This window comes from Taudactylus pleione, unplaced genomic scaffold (genome assembly GCF_031769625.1).
Source record: "Taudactylus pleione unplaced genomic scaffold, aTauple2 ptg001661l, whole genome shotgun sequence".
In the NCBI taxonomy this organism is placed as follows: domain Eukaryota; kingdom Metazoa; phylum Chordata; class Amphibia; order Anura; family Myobatrachidae; genus Taudactylus; species Taudactylus pleione.
This window is the reverse complement of record NW_028286058.1, coordinates 3990242-4002926: the sequence shown is the minus strand read 5'-3', so window position 1 is coordinate 4002926 and position 12685 is coordinate 3990242. Positions and strand designations below refer to the sequence as shown.

The 12685-nt window shown below is 45.0% G+C and overlaps 1 protein-coding gene across 4 annotated transcripts in view; it reads right to left on the bottom strand.

Annotated features, from left to right (window-relative positions):
• The window catches only part of PRIMA1 (proline rich membrane anchor 1), a 130458-nt gene that overhangs the window by 48977 nt on the left and 68796 nt on the right, over positions 1-12685 (bottom strand). For all 4 annotated transcript variants that reach the window (XM_088464368.1, XM_088464365.1, XM_088464366.1 and 1 more), the window contains exon 4: positions 11117-11228. In XM_088464368.1, the coding sequence (XP_088320494.1) occupies positions 11117-11228 (112 nt within the window). The remainder of the gene's footprint in view (positions 1-11116; positions 11229-12685) is intronic.

Genomic DNA, 12685 nt, shown 5'->3' with positions numbered 1-12685 from the left:
TAGAACTGCAGGTCCCAGCAAGCCTCGCCCGCATGCTGGTACTTGGAGAGCCACAAGTACCAGCATGCACGGCATTAAGGGGCCGTTGGTCCGTGTAGTTCACCTGTAAAGAAATGTATAAAAAACACAAGACACACACACTGTGAAAATAAAGATTTATTACATCCATACACACTCACACATACTCACCTGTTCCCAGATGTTCACATCCCCTTCTCAATGTAAAGTATCCAATGGAAGTACCTGAAAAAAAGATCCAATACTCACCTTTTGTCCCATGATGTTCTCCGCAGTAATGCAAATAGGGCCCTGGGCACACTGTATCAACACCCTACAGCATGTTGATACAGTACGCTAATGACAGTTCATGGAGAATGAGCTATCATTAGTGCCGGGCAGCGAGCCAATCAGTGACAGCTTAACATTAGCGGACACTCATTGGTTGAGTATTGGTAGTCAGCCTGAGCTGACTAGCAGTCAGGGCTGATGCTGTGGCTGGGGGGCCTGGTGAAAGGGCTCCCCTGGCTGTGGCATTAGTCTCCAGCTAGAAAGGGTCCAGAACTGGTTTTAAATATAAGGGGAACCTCACGCAATTTTTTTTCTCCCTATATTTAAAACCAGGTCTGGTCCTGCTGCCTGGTGCTGGTTTTTAAATTACTGTGGAACCCTACACATTTTGTTCCCTGTAATTTTAAGAACCAGGACTGGCTGGCAAGTCCAGGACTGGTTAGTCTTTTTTGGGGGGCCCTATGTAATTTTTTTCTTAACTTTTAAACTTTTTTTTCTATTTACAGGCAGAAACATACATGGATCACATGATCTGTGTATGTTTCTGCCAAACTCGCAGACACAGGCAGGTGTATTTATTTCACAAGTTTTTACAGGAGAGTTTTTCCATCTCATGAGAGTTTAGAAACTCTGCTTGGTAAATTACTGAATCCTATCTTCACTAGTGAAAAGGTTCTCGAGTTTTGGCAATGGTGAATTGAAGAGAGTTTACTAACTTTCCAGTATTTTCCTGTAGCAAAGGAAATTTCTCTTGCGAGTTTTACATTAGTAAATTTCCAATGGGGAAAAATGCCCAAACTCTCCAGAGTTAGCAAACTCTCCCATACTCGATTCTTAGTAAATTTACCCCTGATATCAATATCAATGGAACCTACCATGGTGCAATCACATAGCACAGAATGCCTTTCTGTAACACCCAGCGTGAGGTTGTAGGTGCTACTGTGTCACCATCTGTGCCTCTGATCCCCCCACGTACTATTGTAGCACAATCCATGAGTACTAACATCTGGGGAAAAAAGGAAAGTATCGACCATAGCAACCAATCAGATTCTGTCTTTCATTTATATAGCACATTGAACAAAATGATAGCATGGGGGTGTATTTACTAAAGGAAGAGTTTTTAGAATTCTAGATGTAGCCCATAGCAACCAATCAGATTCTACTTAACATTTAAGTAACATCTTCTAGAAGATAATAGCTAGTATCTGATTGGTTGGTATGGGCAGCATCTCCACTTCTAAAAACGCTCACTTTAATAAATGTATCCCCTAGTGTCTGATTGGTGAGCTATGGACAACATCCCCGCTATTTCTTTTTAGAGGTTAATCATATACTGTATAGTGCTCAACAATCGCACATATGTCTGCTACATATATAAAGTGATACACATTTATCTCTACAACACATTATTGACAGTTATATTTTGGGCTCAGCAGTGGTAACCCCTATGATACTGAGAATACCAATCGATTACTTGACAATACAAAGGTCAAAATTCAGAAGGTCGACATTTCCTGAAAGTCGACAGTAAAAAGGTTGACATGGTCATTAGGTTTAGTCGAAAATTACAAAAAAAGGATGTGTCGACATTTTAGTGTCAACATGTTAATTGTCGACCTTTTAACTGTGTCGAACATTTAACCTTGCTGACCTAAACACGTCTACACAATGATGGTCAACCTAATGACCTTTTTACTGTTGACATTCACAACCAGTCAACCTTCTGAATGGCGACCTTTATACTATCGACCTTTTACACCTCACCGATACTGATGTCTTTTCTTTATAATAGTGAACAGGGAAAGAAGGGGACATGACAGCTCAGATTACTGACTTTTCATACTGAATTGACCACAGGTGCATTCCAACAGGATCGTAGTGCACTGGGGACTTAGAATTTACACCGTTCTCGCAATCGTAGCAGTGTAAATTTGCACAATGCCGCGTGGTGGGAAGGATGGCTCAGCTCAGTCATATCGCCCCCCAGTTTCTCGCCTTTTTACTCAGATGGGCGTCCTTGCCACACTTCTATAGCACGCAAAACCACTAATGGTGTACAGGACATGCATACTTTGTGCTTTTGTTACATCAGCGCTCCGTAAAAGACAAATTCCACAAAAATACTGAGCGCCAGGATGCATGGCATGGCATAGCCACATTTTTCAAGGCTTTAAGGATAGGTGTACACCAGGGGTGTTGAACCTTTTTTTCTGCCGTGGGCCAATTTGATATATATAACTTTTTTTGGAGGCTCTGTGCAGGCCACGTCCCCCTCCGTGTGATGTCACACGGGGCGGGGCCACAATCTCTAATGATTACAGCAATGCCCGGAGCATCCTGAGGATGGTCCGGGGAGCTGTAAGGGCAGCGGTGTGACCATCTGAAGTGTCCTAAGGATGCTCCAGGCGGCACTGCTGCATAGATTCTGGCTACAGTGTGCTATTCCAGGCACCCTGCTAGCCAAATGAGGCTAGCAGAAAAAAGCACCGAGGGCCTGACCAAATGATTCCAGGGGCCTATACGGCCACCGGGCCTGAGGTTCCTCATCCCTGGTGTCGACAGACAAAGCTGCATGCTTATTTACAAGCACAGGGTGGCATCAATGTTAATAATAAATTGTGAACCATTTTGACAAACAATTGAACGGTATGAATTAAAAAAAACACATGAATTGCCCACACGAAATGATCCACCACTAGAATATTATATATCGCTTTTCTTATTAGTTAAATGAGAATCGTCTAATTCCCAAGAGTTTCTGGAAGTCTGTAAAGCAGGATGTAAAAACGTAATATGACAGAGTGTAATATCGTCTTCTAGACTGCGAAAGTAACCGGTTGTTGGTGAGAACTACACTATAGCAGCAGTGATATGGGGAAGCTCACAGAATATATTGGCCAACAAACAAATATAATACAAAACATGATTTTTATATTGAAAGTTCGAAGTCCATATTTAGTATATGATATTATTCTGCATGTGAAAATCTGTTTTTTGTGTGCAATGTCAGTCCAGATAGTGATCTAATTTTAGTATTGTCTCCATTAATGACTGCTAAGGGTGAGTAGGTCTCAGTCCTCTGCATGCAACTTAAACGTATTTCCATTCAAGGCTAGTAGGTTTAGAAAGCTAATTGACGCCTGGTTTGATGCAGCCATTTGTCTAGCTTTATAAATATATAAATAGCATGTCCTCTGTCCTCTTCAGTTTCTGTGTCTCTGGGGCAAAGGCAAAGCACTCATGTCATATTTGAAAAACAAAACAAACCATGAAAAGTGGTAATACAGTAGCATTGGGAAAGGATGCAAGAGGACAGATACGTAACTCCAACCCATTTGAGTGGAAACCATTTGTAGCCAAAAAGTTACAAAGTTACAGCTACTCAGAAAGATAAAACAATCCTATCTGTTACACCAATGAAATTTAGCTTCATTTCGGCAATTGCCACATTCGGGAAACTACTACAGCTGTGTCCTCATAGACTACTGCTGCAGTCACGCCGAACAGCCCCTCTGGGCGCACCAGGTCATGTGGGACTCTGCGCCGAGCGTCTCTTTCACCCAAAAATGCATATTGGCTGCAATGCAATAAAACGAAGACACCATGAGAGCGTTGATTCATTGGATATGCGAAACTTGTATATCTGTCAGCGACTGAGTCTGAATCTGTATATGAAGTGTTACAATGCAGCAGCCACAGCTTTTGTCCACACCAAGTTCGGTTGTGCTTTGTATACTGGCTCAGCCGCACACAGATATACGATATACATTTGCTCACATCAAATTAATCAGTGCAGTCTACTGGTGCGTCTTGGGCGCATTGCAGAGTGACTACGATGCATTTTTCGTCGAAAATGACACCAAGTGCAAGCAGAGTAGCACGGGACTAGGTGGCTCAATTGCGTCAGGCATCTCGCGCCTTTTGGCGTTTTGAGGCTAGATGTATGAAGACATCTTTATGTATCCCTTATTTTCAGAAAATTCAGAGTCTTGTGAGCAAAACAAGACAGGATTTGTGCCTGATATGTCTCCACGCAATGGTTAAACATATACTGTTGTAGCGAAGGAATAAAAATATTCATGAAGAGCATCAGTGCGCTGGGGGATGGAGCACCGCTAACCTTCCTTGATGACTCTGGGGTCTATGTACTAAGACCTCGAGGGTTATGGTTTGATAGATCTACAGTAAAAAGGTAGACACCAGATGTTAGACAGGCAATAGGTCGACACTACAGGTAGACATGTATGAAGGTCGACAGGTACAAATGGTTGACAGGGTCAAAAGGTCCACATGTATATGGTTGGCATGAAAATGGTCTACGCATGTTTTTTTTTTTTTCTAACCCTAATCTTCACCCTAACCCTCCCCTTGGTGCCTAACCCTAACCCTCCCTCCTGGTGCCTAACCTTAACTGTCATTGTAGGTGCCTGACCCTAACGCTCCCTTCTAGTTCCTAACCCTAACCACCTGGTAAGTGCCTAACCCTAAAAAAAAAACAAAAAAAATCAGATGTTGTCGACCATTTTAATGTCGACCTTTTGATCCCGTCGACCATCTGTACCTATCGACCTTCTTACATGTCTACCTTTAGTGTGTCGACCTATTTCCCCTCTCGACCTTTTGTCCCTGTCGACCTATTGCCTGTCTAACATCTGGTGTCTATCTAGACGTCTTCTACCTTTTTACTGTAGATCTATAGACCGGATACCGCCTTGGAGAGAGAGGAAGTGGACGGAGATAAAGTACCAGCCAATCAGCTCCTAACTGCCACTTTACAGGCTGTGTTTGAATAATGACAGTTAGGAGCTGATTGGTATGTTTTTTTAATCTCCGTCCACTTTATCTCTCTCTAAGGCAAGGGCGTATTTATAATGGGTGCAGGGTGTACGGTGCACATGGGCCCCTGGGTCCAGGGGGGCCCACACCGCACACCCTGCACCCATATTTTCTATTATCTATCTCTCCAAGGTCCCACGTCCAGTGTCTCAGCCCTGCACAAAACCTCGGAAAATGGCTGCCACCGCCATTTTCCTGTCGTTTTGCGCATGCACAGTGAGGAAATCGCTGGGAAAACGGCGGCCGCACCATTTTCCCGTGACCAGCGCATGCGCAGTCGACTCTGGGCACAGAGTCTAAAGTTGCTGCAGTTAGCCGTCAGTCTGCTGTCGGCCGCCAGGGAGAGGGGGGGTCCTGGACAGGGAATACGTCCCTGCTTCAAGGCTTTGTACATAGGGCCGGATGCAGACCCGCTCGCTAGATGCGTTCGCACGCTAGATGCGTATGAAAATTTCGACAAAGACAAGCGATCACCCGGCAAGGCATTAGCACGCCCACTATGTCTTAGCGTGCGATCGCTCTGTGTATGCAGACGCCCACCAGCCTGTCTTAAGACGCCCACTTGCGCACGTCATCTCCAGGAAGTGTATGCAACCATCGGTACATCGGGTAACATCAGAACCATACGCAGCGATTGTGGCGGACCATACCCTACCACAAGCAGTGCGAGCACTTCAGTGTGAAATCCAGCCAGGTGACATGTACTATGACGCTGCCTCTTAATTATGCACGCCTATGAAACGGCGTTGAGACGCTCAGGCACGCCTGCGTTCACACCTCCACTCCCCCCTTTCTAGTGGCCAGCCCCTGTTACCTCCCACAAACGGCCTCTCCTGTCACTCATTCAGCCGGGCTGTCTATGCGCAGGGAATGTACGCTTCCCGATCCCTCGCACTGGTTCGCGCACGCGCATTGCGATGCGTACGCATGTGCAAAATGCAAACAATCAGCTGGCTGCGTGCGAACACTTCTTAGTGAGCGGGTCTGAATCAGGTCCATAGACCCCCCTCTGTTTGTTAAAACTGGCCAAACAAAGATGAATTGCCTGAATGAAGAAGTTAATGTAGCTAAAAACCCCTGTAAATGATATCTGGGCATATGGAGGGAATTCAATTATTCAATTATGTGCGAATTTGGTCTCGTGAAGCGAATTCACGTAAATTTTGCATTGCAATTCAATTCCAAAGTCACATTTATTTTTCAGAGTAAACTCCCGTGTTTTTGTCAGTACCACCTGAGCAGGTGAAAATGTAGGGAAAATTTCTATTCAAGGTAAAAATGTTGGGACTTGCTACAGAACCTTTTAATACCCCCTCCCCCCTAATGACTAAGTAGGCATTTGGAAGTATTCAATTAGCTTAATTGTGCCAATAAATACATGTCATTTTGGGGGTAAAAAAAAAAAAAAATGGCCTCAAATTACACCAAAATAATATTTTTTTTGCTAAATAATGCACCCCAAATTTGACTAAAGTATTTATTTCAAGGAAAATAATTGTTTATTTATTTTTTAACATTTTTTTAGTCACCTCAAATTACCCCAAAAGCATTTTTTTTTTCTATTTTCCGTTTACTTCCTTTATATTTAAACAAAATGCACAAATCAGCCATTTGACACCTTTTAAAAGTGTACAGTACTTTCCTTATGCCCACTGTACACCAGCGCTAAAACCTGGGTTATTTCAGGTTTGTACTGTGTGTATGTATGTACACTGGAAGGACGAGACTCCTCCCACCTTGATTAGCACCCTCCCACTTCTTTAGTTTGATTTTTATATATGTAGCATACCCTCCAACATTTCAAATATAGAAAACGGTACAGGGGGCGTGGCCATAAATAAAGGGGGCGTGGTAAATTCTAAAGGGGGCGGGTATGTGATCATGCAGAAGCCCTAGCTCAACCTCACTGCTCTCTGTCCTTGTCTCGCGGGATGATGACGTCATCATCTCGCGAGACTTTGACTGGAGAAGCTCCCAAAAGACAAGTGAGACTGAGCGCTGACTCGGCATACAGACGACGGAGCCACCTGTTACTCAGCAGCGCTGCGGGAGTCTATGTCCCCGCAGCGCTGCTGTAGAAGTCAGGAGATTGTACTACTCATCCGGTACAATCGGTACAGACCATAAAAAAACGGTACTGTACCGGCCAAATCGGTATAGTTGGAGGGTCTGTATGTAGCACTTTATACACTTTTTACTATTACCTCCTACTTATGTAGGACTTAACACAAAGGCTTTCTTTATTATTCTTTAACCCTCACTTTAAAACTAACACTAGTGTGATGCCACGGGGCGGTTCTGCTGGGTTGGCCTGTGGGGTCCCTTGCCCTATATTTGTACCATAGGAGTGTTAGGGACCTGCCTGATAGAGGTCACCTGGACGCGGTGGGCAGGCCCATATTTATGATTATTATTATGCAAAGAACCTCTGTGATGTTATTTAGCAGTTATATTATTAGGTTCAGCATGGTTAGAGTGTGCATTTGTATCTTTATGCTTGCAGCACTACAAGTCTCAGCAGGTAGCTCCTCACACTGTGCTTAGGGTGTGCAATCTAGGGCCCCTCCCCCTATGTATTTCAGGTTTAACACGGGTAGCTCCTTGGTGTAAAAGAGGACAGGGTTGGATTTCCGGGTCGAGTGACCAGACAATCCAACCCAGGTAACTTGCAGGGTTTAGCACGGGAATAACCTGTGAAACTCTGCAGTGTAAACGGCACAATCCGGGTCACGATGATCTGGAGCGCGCCGCACTGGCCGGCTTCAGTGGCGCTTGGAGATGACATCATCTTCCACGTCGGAAGAGCCGGGTCACTGCAGACCAGGCTCTGGTGTGAACGGAGCCGACTCAGGAATTTCCTGGCTTGGCGCTGGCTAAATTCCGGGTCAGACCCGAAATTTAGGTATAAAAGCAGTATTACAGTCTTCTATACGATTCTGCTAATGAAGTTGTCACTTTGTTGGGGCCCGGGAAGGTCTCCCCACTTTTTTATGTTATTTTCCCTGTTCGCTGTTTGGACAAACTTCGCACATTCTCGCTGCAAGTAGTGCGAATTTACATTTTTTATTGAATTGGCGAAGTGTGCGAGTTTAATGTCTTTTGCAAACACGCACCTAATTGAATTCCCCCCTATGTGTGAGTTCAGACATTATTGCTTATAGTCAGTTAGGTCTGATGTCACCTTTTCAATGTTCATTGGGAAACTTCCTATAAGGAACACTGAACACCCTACTAAATGATTTCAATCATATGGATATTAGATGTGACCTTGTCCTACATGACCTGTATACATGGTATGTTCCCTTAACTCCTCAGTGACTTATAATAATATCTTTATCATTTGCATGGGTATCCCGAAGACGGACAAAACAGAAGTTTCTAAAAAGAATACGTAGTTACTGTATATTCAATATCTCAGTAGAATGACACAAGTGTCCAGGTAAATTCACATGTATCATTCATGTATGTTACTCACACCTGCCTACCCTCCTGAAAGGTCCCGCAAATAAGGTGGCTCCCAGCCAGAGATTAATCCTCCCCCCTAACCGGCGTCCCCTTTCCTCCCTGCAGCCGCCCATATACACAATGGAAGTGGACAGTCCAGGGGGAGCCAATGACGTTATTTGCGCTGAATCACGTCATCGTGGCCCCGCCCCCTGCCGCACAACGCCGAGGAGGCAGCCAGATTGTCGGCAACTATGATTTTGTTCTGACTTAGTGATGTCACCATTTCTGTGCTTAGTAGATGTACTAAGCCTTTGGAGAGATAAAGTGGATGAGAGATAAAGTACCAACCAATCAGCTCCTGTCAGTTTTCAAACATAGCCTGTAACATGAGTTAGGAGCTGATTGGTTGGTACTTTATCTCTCTCTAAGGCTTATTACAACTCCCCCTTAGCCCAGTATTACCGCAGCCATCCAATTGCCCACAACTGACACATCTGTATTCATAATTCTCCTGGCTGCTTCTGTTGGAGGACGGGACATTGATCCGACCCTGTGCCGGGAGGGAAAGGGCATAGGCATAGGCAGAGGAGAAGGGGTAGACAGCATTTAAGGTGTCCTGAGCAGACAGAGCACAGAGGGGTTTTCCAAAGCCTCTCTGCTTACTGCATCAAGTGGCATGTGACTGTGATTGCCATGGTAATTAATAACAGCTGGAAGAGACAAACTATGGGAAAATGATCAGTACCTCATTTTTTTTCCCTAGGACTGCTGATTTAATATTACAATTTATATAAAAGTGTATATCGGTATACTCCATAACAGTCGCTGCTACAAAACAGTAGATTAAACAGCCATTTTTCAGCACAACCATTGTTACATAGTTGATAAAAGCTATTCTAACAGCATTGCTCCAGCGGAAGGCTGAACGAAACCGCTAGTGTAACAGTTGCCAATTCAGTCTTACAAGGGGACCAAAAATTCCTTCCTCATCCCAAAAATGCCTAGCGGATAACACCATAATGTCCTCTGTAATTAATGATTGGAGACATAACTTCTCATAAAACTAATCATACGTACTACTAAGCATGGCTGGTTCTTACATAAATTGCTATATTCCTCGTATTTTCATCATTTATTTTCAGTCCCTGCTGGGTTTATTGATTTAGGCCCTCATTCAGAGCCGTATGCTCTGAGCAGAGCGCACGCTCTGCATGAGGGCCGGGCTCCATTTTCATGGAGCGTCCTCCTGGACGCTCGTATAGCTGTGGGTCACCACCCACACGCTATACGAGCGTGCATTTTGATGGCCGCGATGGTCGTGACCATCGCGACCATCGAAATTGCGAGCCGGAGCCTGCGGTTGAGGTTGCTCCGGAGTGATTTTGGCTCTATCAGAGCCAAAATCACTCCCACTGACATCACTAGTGATGTCAGTGGGCCGGCTTCTGACGGGAGGTGTTCCCGTGGGAACGCCCCCGTCAGGGAGGCACGCCCCCGGCACGCCCACCAAAGGGGGCGTGCTGTCAATCAACATTGACAGCACGCCCCCTTTGATCGGACACAACGAGCGAAGGAAAGTCCTTCGCTCGTCGTGTCTGGCGCATGCGCACGACGGAGCTCCCTCCGTCGTGCGCATGCTCAGTGCAGACCATCGACCCACTTGCGAGCGGACAGCCGCTCGCGAGTGGGTCTGAATCAGGCCCTTAGATGCTTTTTTTTTGCCTATTATCTCCAAAGGTGTCTGACATCATCACCTTTATCTGGAGTAGCCGAGAGCAGCTCGTGCTGCACACAAATGAGCCTATTGTGGTCGCTGATTACAGCTTGCCCTTACATAGGCTGCGTGCAGAAATCATCCCCTGAAGACATATCCGGCTAATTGAATCAGGCCCATAGGGGTATATTTACTAAAATGCAGGTTTTTAGAAGTAGAGATGTTGCCCATAGCAACCAATCAGATTCTACTTAACATTTATCTAGCACCTTCTAGAACAGGGATGGGGAACCTCAGGCCCGGGGGTCATATAAGGCCCCCGGAATCATTTGGTCTGGCCCTCTGAGCTTTTTTTCTGCTAGCCTCATCTGACTAACACGGTGTCTAGAATAACACCCTGCAGTCCTTAATAAGCCTCAGACGGTCACACCGCTGCCCTTACAGCTCCCCGAAGCATCCTCAGAATTCTCCGGGCATTGCTGTAATCACTTGCGTTTGTGTCCTGCCCCTGTGTGACATCACACAAAGGGGGCGTGGCCTGCACTTTAGTAACTATACCCCATAGACTTTGTGTTGCCATACTGTATCTTTTTGTGTTTTTTACTCAGGTAGGTACTTTCCCTAGTCTACAAGCTCTCGGCAGGGATTAAGCTTCTTCCCGTCTAAAATTCTTCAGTTTTCAAACTTTCAGCAAAAGTTTTTAAACCAGATGATATCACCACTGTACCAAGCCCGGAGAGTGTCAGGGCCTCCTGGATTTCTTGTTATTTATGAGACGTCGATCTAGATCTACTTGGTGGGGAGCAGATATTGGTAGACCCCCTGGCTTACCTTTTTATTGCCTTGTAGCACATAATAACCACTATGAAGAGGACCACTGCCGCCATGATAATGACCAGGAAATGCCACCAGGTCTCCTCCACACAGCATTGTGGGATCTTAACTGCAAAAGACAAAATCAAGCAGTGAGTGGGGGGAGGGGATCTACATACACCTTAATCTCCTAACCATCACTAACTAGCACAGCTGGTTCTAGCGTAGGCTGGTGTGAAATTATAATTAAAGAACAGCTCCCTAAAATCATAAAACCTAGGGGTATAGTTACTAAAATTAGAGTTTTTAGAAGTGTAGACGTTGCCCATAGCAACCAATCAGATTCTACTTAAGATTTATCAAGCACCTTCTAGAAGATAATAGCTAGAATCTGGTGGGTTGCTATGGGCAACATGTCCATTTCCAAAAACTCTCACTTTAGTAAATATACCCCCTAGTATTGGGTGGAGTTTAATACGTTTATGCTAAATACTGTATTTTACTTACCTCTGCCACAGCATTCAGCTGATCAGGAGAACATAAAGGAGAACATTGTTTGGTAAATCATTTTCTAACTAAAAACCACTGTGCAGTTTAAGCTTAATACGGCCAATACTGGCAAACAAATCCGAACTGTAACGGCCTGATCCTAACATGCACGCAAAGCTGATATTTACATAAATGGGTCATTTTTTTCAACTGCTCATGCGTCTAAGTCGCTAAAAAGTTGCACAGGACATACGTCTCTCACGGCGTGTAGGCACAGAGGTGCAGTAGCAATTGAGACGTACAGTCTCAGAAGTGTATTGGGCGTTTCTGGGTGGTGACTGTGAGGTGGTGGCTAATTAGATGCTTGGAGTTGTAGACGTTATGAGGGTGTCACGGGTGTGTCGCTTAACCGGCTATGGTCTCAGATGCTTAATCGCTTTATTGGAGGCCTTATTCTGATATAGATTCTGCACCTAGGGCAGGTGCAAGACCCAATGGTGCGTCTAATGGTAGTGTTTAAAGACCGACGAAGTAGGATCGTTGCACCTAAAGACGCACCAAGTGGGCATCTCAGTTCTTGCACAGCCAGGCACGTGGCTCTACACCAGGGGAAGGGTTTATACTAGCATTAGCATAAAGTCGCACATTACTGCAAAAGAACCTAAAGCAGTTGCAGCCATGTGCAACTCTGAATTAGCCCCTAAATGTATGACTAGAAAAACTAAAAGATCCCTACAGACCAAAGTAGACTACATGAGCTGTGGACAAAGGTGACTACATGAGCTCACCCCCACCCCGCCCTGCTGCTTAATCTGACATTTTGTGGTGCCACAATGACGAGACTCCTCATGAATGGAGCCATCAGGCCCCAAAACCACCCACTTAACTGGGAGAGTGGTTGGGATGGGGGAGTCTACTCTCCTTGGAGACTTGGGAGTCTCCCAGAATCAGCCAGTATGCTGCTGTAGGTTAGTGGGATTCTGTGCTGTGCTGTCTAAGAAGAACTTCACTCTTACCCATTCTCAGAGGTAGTGGAGGCTTCACTTCAACTTATTCTTTCAACTAATAGCCCCTTGAACTCTCCAGGGTCAACATCAT